Here is a 21,972-nt window from a genome sequence, read left to right as displayed (position 1 = left end):
CACCAGCCAACATCCATTTACTGTCCAACTTCAAACTCACAGAACCAACTTTTCATCTTCCTCGTTTATTCATTTAACTGCCGTTTTCTGGAACAACCTTCTTTCATACATATTTCTTGAAAATTACAGTCTACAGAAGTTCAAGTCCAATGTTAACAAATATCTTCTTTCGTCTTCTCAACCTCCAACCCAAGCACAATACTAAGTACTATAGGTTCCAATACCTCTCGTGTTTGGGGTTTACATAAAAAAAAAAAACCTTATGAACAGGCGCATGAGGCACTAGCCTCGGATCTCACCATAAAGGATGCCTCGCATCGCCTCTGCAATCTCAAATTTTTAAAGCGATTTCTTTTTTTTTAATGCCCTGATCTAAGCTAGGGCCCACATGTACCTAAGATGTAAACAGAGAAGTGAAATTTACTGAAAGTGTGGATGACTCATTTCTGCGAAAATACAGATTAATTTCCAGAATAAAGAAAAATCACTCGCTCCTAATTCTCCAATAGGATGCTTACAGCAGAACACAGCTTGACCACAACGTATTATCCATGTTGGGAATATGCCTTAATCTTTTCCACTGGCTATCAACACAAGAAAGCAATTGACCAGTGCGACTTCTCGGTACGTATGCAGAAGTCAGTTATAAATGTGTTAGGGACACCACTAAATTATGGAATGTCCTTTTAGTTCTTAATCCCTTTAGTTCTCAATTCGTGCATTCTAGAGCTGCTGCTGTAGAATGACCTGGGTAAGCATGCAAACGATGCTTATCCAGGTCTGTCGAAATCCATTCGTTTTATAAAAATTTTATTCATTCTACAGAAACTATTTTAATTGAACCACCAATAGTTTCTCTGTGTTGCAACTAAACTCTGTTGCGACACAGAGTTTAGTTCAGGACTGTCCTTTATATTTCGCAGTATTGCAACGTTTGTGTTTAAACAGATTGGTAAAAATAGTTGGTTTTTTTTTTTTTACTCTGGTATCTTTAAAGCCCTTCTTCAAATAAATCTGTACAAGTCAATTTCATTACAACAAAGATTTCTGTTGGTGATTCAATGACCAGTCTATAGATATTAGCACAACGTAAAGGTTCATGCAAAATTCTTGCTATTATATCAAATAGGGAACATTGTTTTACTGTCTAGTCATTTTATCATACAGCGTTTACAATTTGTTGTATGCTTTACAAGCAGTGCAAAGTAAGAATTACTTATCTGAAATTTATAACAATCATTATTAGAGTTGGTTGTCAAAAACATTTATATCGGTTACATTATATCCTACAGGAGGTACAACTGTTTGGTTAGTTTGTTTAGAAATGTCATCCAAACAGCCAATGCCATTAGGAATCAGTATAATTGCATCCATTCTTTGGTCAGCTTACCAATTTTGGTGGATCAAAAAAACACGAAATGACTATCATTTGGGATTTACTAACTTGGCCGTGATACAAAAAAAAGCCCAATGGGCTTTTTCATCTCATCTCAATGGAATTTGAACCAGCCTTTACATAATCAATGTGCTAAACTTGAGGGACAAAAGTTAAAGCCATAATATCATGTATTATGCATTTTAAACTTAAGACAGATTAGAGCTGATTTCAATATGTAATTTGAGCAAGCACAGTTCAATTATAGCTAAGCAAAATTTTTCCCATTTGCACCACACAAGTTGAAACTTTCTTCTATTATGATCAGAAAACAAAACTCAAAGAAAGGAACACATCTGATGACAATATTAAAATGTGCAAAGAAAAATATTCACTATATCTGAAAGACAGCAGTAAACAGTCCACACCAAAACCCAAACAGATAGAGGGAAATGAAATCCCAATTATCACATATAAAACATCAAATTTCAAACCTACAACAACTGCTAAATGTGATGCTGCTTCATGTATTGTCTGTCTGTCTTCTGAACGTCTCTGAATACATAGTTGTCCTGAAGCATAAACAGAAAATCTGAGATGGCCATCAAGGCTGAGTGGATAAGAAAGAGGATACAAATGTGTACTCGTAGTTCAAGCTTATGTGACTACTGAATATGATGGTGTTTCTCGAATTCTATCTTGTGAACTCTTCTGACCTTGTGGTAGTGGAGTATAAAAAGAAAATTTGTTAAAATTTATTTTAAAAGTAATTTGTACATATCATACATGCACAAAATGAAATCTTACATTCAGAAGAAAACTCAAGAATATTCAACGAAGCAACAATGGTTTTTTTGCTCAAATAGAGAATCTCAACCAAAAGCTGGTTTTGCAGAATTCAACTTGATTAGCCTTGTGCTGAAAACATATACAACAATTACGACAAATTTTACGTTTTATATGAAAGCTGAATGTTTCCTGGATAGGGCATGGCCATGTCTTTAGATATTCATTAATTCATTTAACAGTACCAAGCAATTTAGCTGCATATATAAAAAACATATACACAACAAATGGTTCAGTATGGCTAACTTTCTTTATATATCTAACTTCTGTTTTTCTTTTCTTTTTTCAGTGGAATAATTAGTAATTACATTGTTGCACATTTTCCCCAGTTCCTTTTTTAGTAAATGTATAACCCATTCATTGATTTATTCAGTGGCTTCATAATCCTTCTGTCACAGTTTCTGGCAATTTAGCTTAATAGCCTGTTATTAGCCTCATCCAAATGGTTATCTAATACACACCCTTGAACTTCTTTCTCTTCATCTTTTAAGAAATCCAATTTCATCCTTGTCTTTTGCTAGCCTTTATGCATTTTTCACTTCAGCCGCCTTCATTTTCCTACAATACTATTGCCCTCCTAGCTGCTTCTCTCACCAGTTGTTTTTCCTTTCCAAAATAGTTGTCATATTCCTTATGTGCAGTTGCATAAGCTTAGAAATCAGCATGTGAAGTTTATGTTAAGAAATTAGCATGTGAAGTTTGGTTTCAGCAATTCAGTATTTTCCTAACTAATTCTTAAATTCCTAACTTTCACTGCAGCTTTATCATTAGTGATGACTGGTAAAATGGGAAAACCTGTTCTGTTTATACTCCAGCATAATCATGTAAGGTCAGAGAAGTTTACAATCATTTTAACAAGAATATTTTCATTACGTACATTTTAGTGATCAACTGGGCTTGAACCATAGCCAATTCAAATGTACATACTACTGCACTACCAAAAAAAAGAGGGCAAGACTAGCTTTCACAATCTTTGCTAGCTACCACTGGATATTTCAGACTTCCAATTGAAGAATTTTACTTAGGGAAAAACTCAGTGCTGATCAATTATTTTTTGCTATACTGCATACACTCCAGAATAGAGAAGCTTCTATTCCATCAGTAAATTGACTTCAATATATATATATATATATATATATATATATGTAAAATCAAGTTTAATGTTCCAAAGGAATCAATATCTATATTTGAGAATTGCTTCAGTCTAAGTATTCCAAAATTATATTCATAATTATTAAAAATAAACAACTACTGTACTTCATGTAAAATGTTAATCAGGGGCTCTTCTTTTTGAAATACTGCAGTAAACCTAGCGAATATCAAAAGCATTGTATGCAAAAAAATTTAATCGAACTTTCATTAATTGCATTTTCAAAAGACAACTTCCTTGTCACCTGCAGTGTTCATCAATTTTCTTTCTTGAATGAATGTACAGTACATAAGTATTGTACATCCGCTGTTTCAAAAAGCACTAAATTGCTAGCTCAAGAATCAACCACTGGTTACAGATATGCATTATAAAACAACATTTTTGTAAACCCATTTTATTCTGAATTTCCTGAACCTACTCTCAGTGTGAAGGTCAAAGCAGTGAAGTTATTAAATGTGATGGATCACTGCACAATCCTTTGAGTCCTTTTTTTGGAAAGTACTAGGAATCACATGTATATTGCATGTGCCAGTTTCAAAAGGTTCTTTAACTTCAAATATTTTTAACCCCTTCATTTAAGAGATGAAATACTTTTTTATTCACATTGGGACCACAACCTGCAAATGTAAGAAGTTTAGATAGGGACAAGTCACCATTACTGACAGCCAACAAAATGTGATTTTTTAAGTACCTGACTGTGATGTGAATCTAAAGAATGCTTGGTTTCGGATTGGTATCCTATCACAGTTTGTAGTTCTTTTTTGATAGCACTGTTAGATTTTGTCATACTGCAACATGTAGTGAGAGGATCTCCAATAAGCTTCTAATAATATCCCTTCATGGTAAGGTGCCAATGAATCACTAACAACATAAATAAGTTTCATAAAATTAAGTGAAAATGCTGCTTCTGAGATTGCTCCTAGTTTAGGAAACATTCCAAATTACAGAACAAGATCTGAAGAAACATTCAAAGCCATAGCTTTCATCAACTAAATAATTTCAGCCATGTGAACTCTATCCCAAACACAGCAAATGTGCCACTGCTGAAATTACTAGAAATTCCCAGAATGTTTTTCACTTTGTTCCTTATACCAGTCAAATGATGCTGAAGCTCAATTAAATTGATCTGTTATTGCTTTTGTGTTTTTCTATCAAATTTTGCTTTACAACAAAAAAAAAAAAAAAAAAAAAATTAATATTAACACACTTTACAGCATACAACACAAAACAATTCACTCACTCTTTTATTCTGTGCCTACAATAAAATCCTCTACTGGCTCTTTTCTTTTGCAACTCATTTTAATTACTACATTTACTCATATTAAAAGTAAAGTAAATCCTGAAAGGATAATCATCTTTAAATACAGAATTTCATAACCAATGCTGAAATTCTGATGAATCCCAAAATTAAAGGGTAAAACATAATTTTATGTTAACAAAATTTAGAATTCAAGTTGTCCACTAAGCAAAAGGCCATTCAAAAAACCTAAAACAACTTTTGGATTGACAAAAGGTCTGTCCAAGCCACACCTAGCTAAAGGGAAATGAAATCCTACCAACTGTCTCATATAAAACACCCAATTTCAAACAACAGTTGGAGAAGTCAGAATAGAAAGACTGAGGAATAGCTTATTTAGGAAAAAAGGAGATGCGTGCTTAAGAGCAGGTTTTTTATGACTGCTGTCATAACATTTTTCATCCAAAACATCAACACCACTAATTGGGAACCACTACACTGTTTTCCACTACTAAAGAAAAACGAAGTACAGATAAGAATTAATATATTCTTAATAACTATGATTGCTACAATACAAAACAATATTCTTTCTAATATTAACTTAACTAAAATTAAGAAAATATAACAGAAGTTTAACGTTTGTTTCTTGTGAGATAAAAAAAAGAAAAAAGAAATGAGGTAACAAAAAAATCAACAGGAAAAATAACAATTATCTGGGAGCTCTGTTTTTCAAACACATTTGGTATATGGTCTTCTAAGCAAGCTTCCACTTTATCAGGTCTAAAACAAACTTTACACAAACAGCTACAACTCCTGAATATCAACTATCAGTTCATAAATACTAATCTCCACTGGGGAGAAGAAAAATTTGTTAACCCTACTGAAAACTCAGTCCTGTCTTATTTCTCACAAAATTGAGTCAACTGCTCATCATCAGCAACTGATGATGAGCAGTTGAAAATTGCATAAATGATAAATTTTATCATTTATGCAATTTTAAATGTATATCAAATGTATGTCAACCAGTTTACTATGTTATAATAATATACTTAAAATAAGTGAAGGAGCCTTGAAAATCCTACAAAATGTCATGGGACACCCTCTCTTGATTGTATGAAGTTGGATAATTATGAAATAGAGAAATATTTTGGCTTATAAAGGTGACCAGCAAATAAGCTGGAATTCATTTCAGAGATATATGCCTAATAATGAGCATGCCGAGAGCTAAATGAGTTTCAGAGAAGAATGATAGTTGGATATCATGGCAAAAATGTCTGATATTGCTCAGGTATAACACATAATAATGAGTTACAACACCGCGAAGAAATGAAAATCCAGAAGTGACACTATAACCCTAAAAAAAAAATACAGGATAAACTCATCTTGCCAATCAGATCCTAGAGAATTTGAGCTTGGAGTTGCAAGCAGCCCTTGGCAATCCTGTAACTTTCACAACACACAGAGACCTGAATACCGCAAATTTTAACAGAACTAGAGCCTACAAGCCTTTGATAGCAAAAATAAATGCACTGTTAAATTAGGATGCTGCAGAACACATCAAACTGAGACCACGGATCAATGAAAATTGGTCCTCTGAGATGACGAGACGTGCTCCATCAATCTGATGGATGTGTCTGAGTAAAGCAGATGCCATTTCGGTCTTCGTACCCGAGTGGTCAGGAGTGGGAGGGCAGTAGCACACACACACTCTTTGAGCAGACTGGGGTTCAAGCCCCTGACTGCTAAATACAGTCGATCTGGTCCATTTCCCTCAACATGAATTGTTGAAGAGGCTTCCATCCTGCAGTGGGTTGATAATGGCTGCAGTTTATTATTTTTTTTTTTTTTTAAACCAGATGCCTGGAGAATACTTAGTACCTGACTTTGAAGTTCAGAGAAAGAGCCTTGGTTCGGAGTTAGTTAGTTATTATAGTACATCAGTATTATTTCTCTAGTAGAAGGTCCTCTGGTCACAGCACATGGAACCATAAATGCTGTGTCCAGCATTGCTATTCTGGATAATTCTAAAGGAACATGGCTCATTAATGCCTTAAAAGAGGAGTGGAGTAAAAAACCATCACATTTCTAACAGAAAGCAAGTGGTGTTGGGAGAAAGTCTTTCATGACAAAATGAATAGTTATTACAACCAAAGGTTGACCAATAACACGGATGTCTTTGAATAAATAACAATACTTTTTCATAACTACAAGTAAGATGGTGTAATATAGTGCATTTCTTTATTTAAAGATATATTAGAAATATCCGAAAGAATTTTTCCTATTTATACCAATACAGTACCTATCAAGAGATCATCCCCTTTATTTTCTTCATCTGTCCCTTTGTGGAAAAATTTTCCCGAGAACCCCAAATTAAATCGAAAACCTGGAATTGTTTGTTGAAGTCTTTCTTGAGTAGCTAAGAGTTCCTGCAATTAAGATGTCATTTTAAAATCATTAAATGGATATCCACAAGATATTCTTTGTATGAACTGTGAAAAAAAGCACTTTTTTTTTCAGTTTACACAAACGTACAAGAATGTATTTTCTTAAATGAAATTAGTTATTTAATCAATTTTTAATTATGCCATACATTAAATATTAAGAAAAACATATTACCTGCACATCAGTTGGCCTCATTCTTGTTCCTTTTTCTCCCACAAAGATATCATCAATGTCAATGAGTATATATCGATTAAGTGGAAGGCTCAGTTTTCCATGAGAAAGGTAGGATATTGCATCAAGAAATAATAACTTGTGCAACCAGAAATTAAATCCACTGCCAAACAAAATTCTTTGTATTCCATCATAAGTACCATGATCCTATAAAAATATCAAATTTTTTTAAGTTACTTTTAATTAAATGGATTAATTTGTGTATAACAAAAAGGAATCATATGCAGCCAAAGCAAGTTAGGCTGCAATATGCAAATTCAGCAAAAATTTAAAAATCTCCCTTATATGTTATAAGGTGAAACTGCCACATATATACCAGTGGTCAAATATAAATTGGAGTCCATATTTGTGTAGAAAACTGTACACATGTAATATATACAGAGATAATAAGTCTACTTTAATTAAAAAAAAAAAAAAAAAAAAAAGTTTTTCAGTTAATTTTTAGTACACCATTAAAGTGAGTTCCTGGTTTAAAAACTTCTGATCTCGTAAATAGAAATTTCTGACACAAGGCATCTAATTCATGAACTTTTTTACAACTTTCTAAAGAACCACCTTTATGAAAGTGAACTCAGGATGAAATATTTTCAGTTGTTATGCATTATAGTTAGCAATTTAACATATACTATACATGCAGTTAAATTCAGCACTCTATTTGAAATGTATTTTTAGTGAAATGCACCATCAAGCAGACAACAAAAGTGAACAGTATCTCCTATTAAATAAAAGTGATTTCTGTTTAGAATAATTTAATTTAAATTGTTTGCTATTCTTTCCAAAGTCATTCCATGTTTCCAGTAACAAATACACAACTTTTTAATAATTTTATTGCAGCTGTATCTGTAAAGGGTATGAAGCATTTCTGTTGGATTAATCATACTGCAACCTGACTTGTAAAGGGGAACTGGGAATTTGAAAATTGTAAGCTTGAGCTAGAAAAGTGTCAACTATTGTTTATTTCTATTTAAATTATACAATAATAATCATCTATATATATAACTACAAAGCTGTGTGCTAAACTGTAGTGTTGTGGTGTTTTTTCCCCCCCCTCTTAGCAACACATTCTTATGTACTGATATACTTCTTGCTCCTCAAATGCAATTAACAGCTACTGTATTTGCAATAAAGATATTATTATTTTAAAATCTGTTGTTAGGATGTAGATCTTACATAAATCTTACGGTTATCCCAATTCATGCATTGAATTGTATTTTTTTGGGACACGTCTCTTGGTATACCATTATATCAATGGGAAAATTTCCCTCTATTTATAAACTCAATTTTACTAACAACTTTTCAGGAATGCACAGTGTTCATAAATCAACAAGTTATTGTACTTGTGAAAATAACAACAATGATCAGTTATAAAGCTGATTAAGTTTAATCCAATACACACAATAGTTTTAATTTATTATTTCACATATACAAAAAATCAACTTTTATTTTAACTTAGAAATCAAGTCCATTTCCTTTTATTTTTTGATAGTATCATAAAGTGGATAGTACTTTGTAATAATTGGAACTGACAACAAATAATATATACGAATTTCTTAGGGAATACAAATACATCCCCACCCAGTTATGCTACTAACCTATGGTACTCTACTAATACTGTAAATGGATTGAAAGTTGAAAGGACAAAAGAGAGTTAGCATATTGCACTTAAATTTCTGTAGACTATAATATTCAAGAAATACAGGAAAAGGTTATTTAAAAAAACAGGAAAAGCATAAGTGAAGAAGGGGACAAGTTAGCTCAGAAATTTGGATTTGAACCTTACACCTTTGCCTCAGACCAGTTAACTAAGCCTTCAGTAAAAAATGTTTCATAGTGAACTGTTTCAGTGTGACAGGAACAGAACTGTAAACATTTTCTAAATGGGTGATTTACAGCACAGCCACTAGAGTGTCACTGAGTATATAAATAAAAATTAATTACACACAATGAAGTTGGTAGGGACAGCATAATGGTAAAGGCCTGTTTCACATAATTTGGACTAGACCTATTTTTAGTTGTGCATTGAACCACAAATAATGTGAAATATTACATCGCAGATCGTTTTGTCCTACTTATATTATGGGAGTTTTAAGGCAGTTTGAAGAATGGCAATGCCCTACATTACTCAGCTCAGGATAATGCAGTAGTTTAAGGACAACATTGTGGACACTGTCTTAGCCAATTCAGAGTCTGTCTTGATCCAAATGAAAGCCAGACTTTGATGCCCAACTTCAGTGAAAGAAAAAGCCACCACCTTAAGAAATGAGTGGCACAAAATTCTGATGTCTGCTCCCAGAAATTTTATTGGAAATGTACCTTCAGGATTGCTGCACTCATTAAAGTTCATGATGACTACCCCAAATATTGCACTATCTTCTAATACCCGAAACAATGGCATACATTACAATACGATTCAATAAAGGCTATTAAAAATTATATAAACGATGGCAAATGCAACACACGTGTCATCTTTGAAAACAGAAAAAAAAAAATATTACACCATTTTTAGGTGGTTATATATGCACAAGCACCTACTGTCCTTATCATGCCCATCTGTCTGTCTGCATGTAAAATTTCAGAAAAATTTGTGTTGAAGATACAAATTTTTATGAAATTTTATATTTATTTCTTTTGAATTTGTTCAGCCATCCAAAATTTCATTACAATGGGAAATACAGAAATTTATAAATTAAATGTGATTTTAAACGCAGCTTTAGCCAGTCCATGCAGGCTTTGTGTGTATTGCTATATAAGACTCATGAACTTGGTGTTGTGCGTGCATTGTTATATAAGACTCATGAACATGGTGTTGTGCGCGTGTGTAAAACTAAGTTTAGGTAAAACTATAGAGCTTTTCTTAGTAATTAACTGATAAGATGAAAATAACTGCACTGAAATTTAATACTACATACATTACCTAACTTGTTATATGAATACAGGCAATCTTAATAAAATTTCTTCTTACCTGTATTACACTAGCTATTGGTGCATTTATTTCATCTAGTACATCTGTTTGTGATAAATGAATATCCACAACAGCAAGTGGTTCATAACTGGAATGATTAACTTGAAAAACTGTCCAGTCATCTCTTGGCAAATCACCATAAAATACTCTTCCAGGTTTTGTTATCCTCAACACATTAGATGCAGGGCTCAGGTAACAATTTTTCAGAGCTAGTTTGGTATGAATAAAAACTGGAAGGCCTGTATTAAAAAAATAAGAGAGAGGGAATAAAATAAAAAATTAAGTCATTATAATGAGAAATTAGGTCAAAAGAAGTCATAAAAATAAATTTCTTTTCAGTAATGGAACTTAAGATTACTGAAAGTAATCATAAGGCCATATATATGTGAAGTGAATGGAAGTTAAATTTTTTCTGCAAATAAGTTTACTAAGTTAGCTTGGCTTCTCATAATACTGTAAGTTCAGAGATGAGAAAGGATTAAGCATAAGTGATCACATTTTTGGCTATGCCACAAGTAAAGAAAATGTACATAATTAGCATTAGTAGAGGCATATGATGCAAGAAAGCAATCTTATGCAGCAACAGCCAAAAAAAAAAAAAAAATGCTCCCATTTCACCCCTCCGTTTGTTCCAAATACCTGTCCAACTCAGGCTTAAATTTATTTAGGCTATCAACTTCCACAACAAGGGATGGAAGTCTGTTCCACCAACCAACTACCCGCTGGCTAAAGGTAAATTTCCGCACATCTATCCTACATCTGTCTTTCCTCGATTTGAATTTATGCCCTTTCGTGTGATTATTCTGAGCAAGACAAAGAATACCATCAGCATTGAGCATGCTCAAACCATTCAAGGCTTTAAACACCTCTATCAGATCAACTCACAGGTGCCTAGTCTCCAGACACTTTAATTTGCAAAATTTAAGCCTTTCTTCGTAAGAGCAACTCTTTGTTCCATTCACTAATCTTGTTACCCTTCTCTGTACTCATTCCAACAGCTCTACATCCTTCTTAAAATGAGGCCTCCAGACCTGTATACAGTATTCAAGGTGTGGCCTGACCATTGCCTTATACAAGGGGATAATCACCTCTTTATCCCTGCTAGAAAAATTCCTGTATATCATTGACAAGACACCATGAGCTACTCTTGCAAACCGTCTGCACTGCTCAGAAAACTTCATATCTGGCTGCACAATTACTCCAGGTCCTTTTCATTCTCTACCACTGCCAGTGTAGTACCACAGAGTTGATACGTTACTCTGGGGTTACTGCTTCCCATATGTAGTACTTTACATTTGTCAATGTTAAACTTCATTTGCCACCTCTCAGCCCATCTGCTCAACTTTTCTAGATCCTATTGCAGAAGCGTACTGTCATTAGTGTCCTTAACAACCCTGCCAACCTTCGTATCGTCTGCAAACTTTGACATTAAGCCTGATATACCATCATCAATTTCATTTATAAATACAGAAAATAACAATGGACCCAACACTGAACCCTGAGGGACTCCACAAATAACATTAGTCCACAAAGAGCAGTGTCCATTGATTACCACTCTCTGTCTTCTCCCTCTCAACCATCCCTTTATCCATAGCAGCAATTTGCCTCCAATGCTACACTGCTCCAATTTGTTCAGCACTCTTCCATGTGCAACAGTATCAAAAGCCTTTCTAAGATCCAAATATATGATATCAAAGTTATTCCCTGCATCCAGCTCCTTTGTGACGACATCATAGCATCCAATCAAATTGGTCAGGCAAAACTTTCCCTTAACAAAACCATGCTGTGTCCGAGCTATAACGGAAGTCTTGTCTAGATGATACTGCAGTGCTTCTTTAACCAGTGCCTCCATTAATTTTCCTGGAACATAATTAAACTAACAGGTCTATAATTACTTGTGTCGCCCTGTGATCCTCTGTGAATTGGGGTCACATTTGCGCATCGAGTCCATGGGTACCTCCCCGGAGTCCGAAGAAGCTCTCATAATTATGGCTAAGGGTTCACTTACTTCCTTTGCTGCCTCCTTTAATAACTGGATAGATCCCATCCACCCCCAGGTGCCTTTTTTATGTTTATCTTCAAAAATTTCTCCTCCACATTCCTCTCAGTTATTACAAAATCATCAAGCTCACTGCCAGAGTTTAACTCGCCTCTGGCATTCCCCTCCCTGAATAACTACTCATGTGTTAATGTAGATGCAAAATACTCATTTAGTTTGTTAGCCACCTGAGCAGGATCATCAACAGTTGAACCATCAATATCCAGTGGACCAATCTGATTCATCCCTTTCCTTCTAGAGTTTACATAAGTAAAGAACTCTTTGCTGTTTTTCTTTGCATCTTTTGACAAAGATTTCTCATAATCTGCCTTTGATGGCTAATCTCCTTTGTGACTTGGTTACAGACCAGCTTATATCTATCATAGGCTTCCATGTCACCCATTAATTTATATGTATCCCATGCATTTTTCTTTACTGCCATATGTCTCATTAGTTCATCTGACATCCATTTAGGCCTAAACCTTGAACAATATTTCTTAGTTGTTATGTAAAGCCTAGTATCTTCCAAGATAAATTCTGTGAATGCTTCCCATTTTGAATTTGCTGTTGGTAACATCATCAGTTGGTCCCACTGTATGGAATTTAAATACTGTCTCAGACCACCATAGTTGCCTTCACGAAAGCAAAAACCCTTCCCTTTACCCCTGATGGTAGTTATTACCTCTTTGAGTAAATCCCACATCAGCACACTGTGATCACTGCCACTTAATGGTTCCTTTATATCTGCAGATTCTTAATGCATGAAGAATCACTACTGAGAATCAGATCTCTCTCTAGTATTACTCCCTCTAGTTGCCTCCCAAACATGCTGATGTAGAAAACAGTCATCCAATAAATCCCCAAAAGCCTTGCTAGTGTGTGAGTGACCAACTCACAAATTCCAGTTAATATCAGAGAAATTAAAATCCCCCATTATAAGACTCTTTGATTTACTGGCCCACTATTTCCTTGTACAGTTTCTTTTTATACTCATCAGAGTCATTAGGCCTATAACACACTCCTACTCTCAATTTTGATCTCCCAATGCTTATGTCACACCAAACTGACTCAACACTGCGCTGTCCAGCGATGTCGACTGGCTTCACTTCCTTGGATTTTATGTGTTTCTAACATAACTCCTCCTCCCTTCCTATCTGAACACATTGTACTCCCCAAATTCCAGTTTTGCATTCCTTATATCTGTTTGACACCACGTCTCTGATATTCCATCAATATCTGCCTTTGATGTTTTGAGCAATACCTCATATTCATCAAATTTATTTACAAAACTCATAGCAGTGGTGTATTCGCAAGTATACATGCACCTGTTCCTATCCTTAGGAACCGCAATGACTCCCAGCAGTCTCTGAAATATGCTGCATCTTGTTTTCCAGGCTGCTACTCATTCAAATAGAAATAGTTCAAGAATCACTTTCACCTCTGCCAGTGGCTACTGTTAAATCTATTAGTCCTTGTATCCCTCCCCCCCCCAAGCTAGCAATTTTCCGACCCCCCCTAACACTGCCTTGATAGCACCAGCAAATATTCTTACTTACACCCTTTCTATTTAAGTGTATCCCATCAATGTAGAAGCATTCTCTTCTGTTAACAAGTACAGACTTGTTAACAGGTTTTGTCTTAGAATTCTTGTACAGAATTCCAAGACAAAACTTGGTCTCAACAGTGCCCTGACATAGCCATAAATCATACTTTCTATCCATGAGGTAGCAGAAACAAGATTATTCACTAGTCAACCCAGAAGCCTATAAAGAACCAACATTATTCAGTCTACTATCCAATAGCCATATACGGATTCAATTAAAAGCTGTATTCTCAAATTTAAGATGTTAGTTCCAACCATGATTTAGTTCTCACCATAGCTTTCAAAAAGCATCATAAAAACTAAATGAAAAACTGTGGAAGGGAATGGTAAGAGTAGGACCTGATTTTAATAATAGTGGTGAAACTTATCTACCACTTAGTGTATTTTACCTTTCCACTTATATTATTATCATCATCATGCATTAAAATAAAATATCCTAAACACATTCAAGTGGAAATGTGCTAGTTTCATACTAATTGAAAAACAGTGCCACCTATTAACAGCATATCCTTGAGGTTGTCACAGACATTCTCTCAGATATGCCAGACAAGCTGTACTTGCTACCTGGGAGTCTAAAACGCTGATGGAACTGATATTCAGGTGACACTCAAGTCAAGTGGACCCTATTTCGGCGAAGTCTGGACGGTCTGTAGCAACTAAATCCTCTGCTTGCACCTTCACGAGGGTGGGACTGTTAGTAATCCTGGGTATAACCTCCATACACAAGTACATGGTGAGTGACCATCCAGGTGTGAACCAACATAATCAGGAGTCGAGGTGGAGAAATGCCGCCCCTCTATGTTACCAGGCAGTACTAGGTGGTAGACTCATCAACCGGTGCAATGCCATCACGTTGCTTATAGGAGGCTTGAAGTGGTGGAACCCATGTTTAGTCTCTAGAGCTAAGTTCCGGTCAACCCTTCCCTTTCTCTTCCACATCATGCAGCATGATTGATGACTTTTGAGGTTATGATGAACATTGTGGCGATAACCAATATTCCTTACATTTCAATAATACAACTCTAAAACGGTGTTCGCAGGCTGGCCGCTAGTTAGTACACCGGACCAAACCTATTGGTAACTCTCTAGGAGGCTTCTGGATCAGCTAGTGTATAATCTTGCTACCTCTACTCTGCCAGATAGTGACTGGAGGGAGTCTGAGTAGTGTGTATGGGGGGAGCATTGTCGAGGCCATGTTATGTCAAGGATCTGGGTATGTTCTTACCATGTGTACGGCATATCCAAAAATTTCATTACTTCATACAGCAGTCCCACCCACTTTTTCTTACTATTGAATACACCATGAATTGTCAAACTAATAGAGCAAGCTTATCTGCAAAAAGATCTAAACCTCCCAAGCACTTCCTAATTCCTTTTTCAAATATACATGGTCTCAATTCTAATCTCAATGATGTCCATTTCCACTTGCAGTCTGTCAAACCCCATGTACTTTTTCTGACAGAATCTCAGTTATCGGTTGATTCAACTACTGCTCATCTCAGATGCCCAAATTATTCGCTCTATGATTCCTTTCGCCTCAAAGGTGGTACTTGTGCATATGTCTGTTCTGATATTCCCTGTTAGAGATTTGGCAATTTCGAATCTCCTCTCTTTGATCTTCTCTGGCTTAAAATCTCTCTACCTCATTGTGTCAAATTCATCTGTTGTCTCTACCGTTCTCCCAACTCTTCTAATCATTTGGAGCTCTTTGACTTCCTCTCTTTGCAACTTGACTTTCTCCAGTCCAACTTTCCTAACAGTGAAGCAATTTTCCTTGGTGATTTTAATGTTCACAACTCCAGCTGGCTTCTGTTTTCTAGTCACACTGACCCAGCTGGTCGAGATGCTGAGGCTTTTGCAATTACTAATGACCTTGCACAGATTGTTCATTTACCTACAAGAATACCGGACAATCCTAATCATACAGCCAATACGTTTGATCTTTTTCTCACAAACAACCCTTCTAAGTACACTGTCGAAGTGAGAGGTCCTTTAGGCACCTCAGATCACAACTTGTTGATTGTCTCTTCTCCAATGGAACCTTTATCTCATGGTTATTTCCAACTTCGTGTTGTTTGGCATTACAAGAATGCAAAATGGGATGACCTGCGAGACTTCTTTTCTTCTTTTCCTTGGTCGGATTATTGTTTCAAAACTTCTGATGTCAGCGTTTGCTCAGATCGTGTCAGTGAAATTATTCTTGCAGGAATGTAATCCTTTATCCCACACTCCACTTTAAAATCTCGTCCTTTATCTAAACCTTGGTTTTAGAATAAATATGCTAAGGCTGTTCAAGAAAAGAATGTTGCATATCATAATTGGCTTGTTTCTAATTCTCCAGTTTCATTTTCTGCATACACCAAAGCAGTTATTAATCAATCCAAATTAGAGTTTGAACAGGCTAAGAGTAGAAAACTTGCTTCTTGCCCTAATGGTAGCCGAGCATTCTAGTCTCTTGCCAAAGCTATTGGCTGCAACTTTTGCCCCTCTCTGCTCCCACATCTGTCCAAACCAGATGGTTCTGTTGTCACTTCAGCCAAGGATAAAGCTGACCTGCTAGCATCCCATTTTTCTTCCAACTCACGTATTAATGATTTTGGTAAAACACCTCCCACCATTCCCAACACGCTCCATTCAATGCCCCCTGGTCTTCCGTCAAAAGGATGTCAGAAGGATTTTGACGAATCTTGATGCTAAGAAAGCCCCAGGTCCTGATGGTATTTCTCCACTAGTTATCAAAACCTGTGCTCCTGAACTTACTCCTATTCTTTGCCACCTTTTTTCACTTTCTTATTCCAAAGGTGTTTTTCCTTCTGCTTGGAAATTTGCTCATATCCAGCCAGTTCCTAAAAAGGGTGACAAATCCCTCCCATCCAATTATCGTCCCATTGCAATTACTTCTACTCTTTCTAAAGTAATGGAGAAATCAATTAACTGCCAACTCTTAAACTACCTAGAAACCTTCCGTCTTATCAAAGATCGCTAGTATGGATTCCATCAGTGTCGATCCACTGGTGATATTCTGGCTTATGTTACCCATTTATGGACTAATTCAATGGAAAGGTTCAGTGAAACACAAGTAGTTGCTCTTGACATCTCAAAGGCTTTCGATCGTGTTTGGCATAAAGGTCTTCTAAACAAGCTTCCATCTTATGGTTTGCCAACTGTTTTGAGTAACTGGTTATCCAGTTTTCTCTCTGATCGCTCACTGAGGGTGATGGTAGATGGCTCTCTGTCTTCTAACTTCTCCACTAATGCCGGTGTTCCAAGGTTCAGTTCTTTCCCCCACTCTTTTCCTCTTGTATATTAATGACCTTCTTCCATTGACTGAAAATCCTATCCATAGTTTTGCCGATGATAGCACATTGCATTCCACTTTCCATTTTGAGAAACCTTGTCCTGCTCAATCAGCTTCAACTTCTCGAAAATCTGCTATCAATTCCTTAAATGCCGATCTTCAGGTAATTCTCCAGTGGGGCAATGACAACTTAGTTGATTTCAACCCTTCTAAAACTCAGTCTTGTCTTATATCTCGCAAAAAGGATTCTTCTTCTGCTTCCATGCTTATCTTTAGTGACACTCTGATTTCTAGGCAAAATGATATATCTCTTTTGGGAATTACCCTGACTTCTAATCTCTCTTGGCACAAACACATTACAAATATTGCTTCCTCTGCATCTAAAAAACGTGGTTTTCTCTTTCGCTCTCGGCATTACTTTTCTTCCAAACAGCTGCTCACTCTGTATAAATCGCAAATCCGCCCTACCATGGAATATTGTTTCCACATCTGGGTTGGTGCCCCCAAAACCTCTCTCAGGCTTCTTGATTCCATTCAGAAGAGGGCAGTTAGGTTAATTAATGATTCATCTCTAACAGAGTCTCTCCACTCGCTGTCTCATAGACTTACTGTTTCTGCTGCATGCCTCTTCTACAGATACTTCCATGGGCACTGTTCTTCTGAATTGGCTTCTATAATTCCCGCACTCTCTTTCAAAACAGTCCGAACACATGCCACCACCAGCCAACATCCATTTACTGTCCAACTCCAAACTCACAGAACCAACTTTTCATCTTCCTCGTTCATTCATTCAACTGCCGTTTTCTGGAATAACCTTCCTTCATATGTATTTCCCGAAAATTACAGTCTACAGAAGTTCAAGTCCAATGTTAACAAATATCTTCTTTCACCTTTCTCCACCTCCAACCCAAGCACGTTATTAAGTACTATAGGTTCCAATACCTCTCGTGTTTGGGGTATACATAAAAAAAAAAAAATATATATATATATATATATATATATATATATATATAAATATATCCAGCAAATCATTTTCTACGTGATCAGAGGAAAATTAACTAGACTACATGTTTAAAAATTTTAATGATTTCAACAGAAAGCAATTGGTGTTTATGAAAAATAATAGTAAAAAAGTGGTGTACTTGACCATATCGATAAAAATGTTAGTTTTTTAAGGTATTCCTTGAGCAGCATAGTGCCCGGGTAAACTATGTTGTTTGAAGATAAAGCACTCAAACCTATGTTGTTATAATTATTTTTATTTATGAATTATGAATATGTACATAATGGAGTCAAACGTTTTGTGATATTTTTTTTACTTCAGTGACAGCTATCTTTCAAAATCATTGTCACAAAAGGTTATAAGAACTTCTTGGTTTGTGTTGAACATGTAAGTTTAGGCTGATGATGGTGTACATCTGTGTTGAACATGTTGACTGAAGGACATGTACAAGTTCTTTGGTCACAAGAACTTTTACAAGTTTTTGTAACCGAAGTAATCTTCTGTGACAATGATATTACAAAGACAGCTCTGGCTGAAGTGGTAAGAAAATACCATGAAACATTTGACTCCATTGTGTACATATTTCCAATTGAGAAATAAATATAACTATACCAATGTTGGTTTCAGTGCTTCAATATGTCAAGTTTTTGTCCTGAGGAAATATTAGGACTGTAGTATAAGTATGTTACATTCCTAATAATGTAATTGCACTGATTCATAAACAAGTTTGTAATCACACAATCACAGTTTGTAACTGCACTTTAATCAAGAACAAGCTATTTTCCTTTATGCATACGCATTACACAACTTCATATTTTAGTGGTAAAGTGTACTTCGTAACTGTTGATTAAAGTGAACAGTACACATATGAAATATTTCCAAAAAAAGAACACCAAGTTCTTTTGCTGTGAAGTAAGAGAATGCAAAAAGATTAAACACAAAGAAGAGCACAGCTGTGGTTTAAAAAAAAAAAAAAAAAAAAGGAAACATTTGTAAACACAGGGTCCATGGATTGAAAGGCAAATGGCTGCAATAATTCTTGTTGGTCAGTAGTATTTCAAAATACTGTACAGCACAATAGTAACAGATACTGTGCACAAATAAAGAAGACAGAAATTGCAATTTATTTCTGAAGATAAAGATTATTTGAAGTTCACGTGTCACTATATGCAAACGATGTCATTCTTCTCAGAAACTTGAATATATGCACATTAAGATGAGGAGATTCATTAAAGGAACAATAAATTGAATAATTAAGAGTTTAATAACAAAAAAAAGTTTAAAGTGCATTTGCTATAGAGAAGAAAAACTAATTATTTACAACACAAATTTTTATATACAAAATATACTGCTGATATTTAACAGAATACATTAACTGATATTGTCTGGGACTAGCATCACTCAATACATCATAATTACAATTAGCAAAGCTATCCATTTCTGATTGCATTCTGCCAATTATAGCTAGGCTAGGCTAGATTGGCTACATTGTTAGCTACAAATCTTTTAATATGATAGCTTATTTTACTATATAATTTGATAGCTTACTGGCAAAAACAGCTAGCCTGTCAGACAATAGTAAATTAAACCAAATATATACAACCATAAGAGCCATACAACCATAGGGAATGTGGGAAATCAGTGAATCCTAAATAAGGCAGAGAAAGCTAGATAAAGAATAGCAAATGTATTCCATCCCACCCACAAGTATTCTAATAGATTGCTAAGGTATAAAATAACAAGCATCAAAGTCAAAAGTTTGTTAAATGAGGAGCAGTTATTTACAAATAAATTAACCTAAATCATAACTGCCTGACCCATAAGATGGGATCTTCATGCCTTAATAAGTGCATATATATCAAGTTTGGACTTAAAATATGCAAATCTAAAAAATAAATACAACTCTATGAGCTTCGACAACTAACTCATTCGTGAGAAAAGAATTAACTGCATAACTCTCTTCTCGTGAATGTGGGTTTGTCAAAGAGTAGTCTGTATCTACTGTTTATGACAAAAGTCCCATTACAATCCCCCACCCAAATGCAGTGTGTTGACGTTCTAATAACTATAATTTCTGTAATGCAGTTTCTTCAGGTTATCTAATGCAATTTTTTTCTTTTATTAAAAGCGATATAGTCATGTAAGTGAAAGGTCATACATATTAGTCTCTGTGCACCATAGAGGAAAGCCCAGTAATGAGTATATGGACTCATGAAAAACTACACATTAGCAAAATACCAAAAGATATCCTGACTGATTTCATTTCCAAATTCAATAAAAAGCAGGGACCAAGGATGACAGCATTACACTGGGAGAAGGAACTGTTTAAAAGTGGTTACATAAAGGACAGGTCAAGATTGAAATCCCATCAATGTGATGAGCAGTCCCGTGCACAAGTCAAAATGCTTCTGTGGAATATTCACCAAATAAATCATTTCAGAAATTATCACAGGAACTTGGAGTTCCCATGTTCAGATCATATGAAAAAAGATCTGGCTTTAAACCATATTATCCTGCAGTTTTGATGGAATTAAGTGATGTTGACCTAAAAAAAAATATATATTAAGCTCACGAACATTTTTCCAATGGCTAACAAACAATCGCGCAATATTTAAACTGTAAACAGTGCTTGTTTACATGTGGTTTCTAAAAGATAGTGCACTAGCCTATTATGCCATCACTGTTAGTACAGAATTCTTAAGTGAAGTGTTCTAAGACAAACTGCCAATGGATTACAACATTTGCTTGCACCTCTTAAGTGACCATCCTGAAGCCTGGATCTGTTATTATGTGATAATGGGAATTCATCAAGCAAAAAATTTTCATAGAGATTTACCAATGAAAACTTAAAAAATATGCCATACAAGATGATTTTTTTAATTTTTTTTTTTTTTTTTTTTTTTTTTGTGCCATAACGCCAACAATGCTGTATCATGTCTCCACTGCAGAGCCATATAACCCTCTACTACAAAAATGATGGTTCTCACACAGATACCTTAGAGCAGGGGTGCACAATCTTTTCCTACAGTGTCACATATTACATTGCAAAAGCGTTTTGTGCCACCTAGGAGCATATCAAAAAGCTACTAAAATCAAATACCCCACCCAATACACTTGGCTCCAGTAAATAGTTTTGCTAACCACAGAATTTTATTGTAATTAAAAAAAAAAATTAAAACAGTATAATGGTTAAAAGATAAATTTAATATACAGTGTGGCCACAAAGTCCTGTTATCCCTATTTGAAACTGGTAAATACAAATCAATCGGCACTGCTACAACATAAGATTTATTTATAGTAATACAAACAAAGAAATATGAAAGAACATAACATATTTGATAACCCAATGAATCAGTATGTTCCCCATTATTTTCATAACAGAGGATAATTCATCACCAAGTTCTTTGGGACATCATTCATATTATTTGGGGAGTACAGCATTTGAAAGTGACTCTTACAGTTTCTTTGAGCTCATCATCCTTTATGAATCCCCATAATGAATTGTCACATATTGATAGGTCAGGGCTTTAAAGTGGCCATTCATCAAGGGGAGCTGGCAACACAGGTGACCAACTGCCAATCCAGCATCTTGGTAACATCTCATTGAGATATTCACGTACTGAGATGGCATAAAGTGCTGGTTCTCCATCATGCCGAAAACAGCATTCCTCTTTGACTCTAAGGTAGGGATATAAACCAGTTTCTTACCATGTCCAGGTATCAGTCACGATTAACCATCAAAAACCATCAAAAAAGTAAGGTCCAAAGAACCGTTTGCTGGCCCATA

The 21,972-nt window shown here is 35.3% G+C and overlaps 1 protein-coding gene across 3 annotated transcripts in view; it reads right to left on the bottom strand.

Moving 5' to 3' along the window:
• Nucleotides 1-21,972, bottom strand: part of LOC150081647 (bifunctional heparan sulfate N-deacetylase/N-sulfotransferase-like) — a 160,294-nt gene that overhangs the window by 88,127 nt on the left and 50,195 nt on the right. For all 3 annotated transcript variants that reach the window (XM_090379507.1, XM_090379508.1, XM_090379509.1), the window contains exons 5-7: nt 10,244-10,482; nt 7,225-7,428; nt 6,908-7,034 (exon numbers count right to left, since the gene is read on the bottom strand). In XM_090379507.1, the coding sequence (XP_090235633.1) occupies nt 6,908-7,034; nt 7,225-7,428; nt 10,244-10,482 (570 nt within the window). The remainder of the gene's footprint in view (nt 1-6,907; nt 7,035-7,224; nt 7,429-10,243; nt 10,483-21,972) is intronic.

Source organism: Mastigoproctus giganteus, chromosome 8 (assembly GCF_048544385.1).
Source record: "Mastigoproctus giganteus isolate SK-2022 chromosome 8, ASM4854438v1, whole genome shotgun sequence".
Lineage (NCBI taxonomy): Eukaryota > Metazoa > Arthropoda > Arachnida > Uropygi > Thelyphonidae > Mastigoproctus > Mastigoproctus giganteus.
The sequence above is the reverse complement of the archived record's forward strand: the minus strand, read 5'-3'. Positions and strand labels throughout refer to the sequence as shown.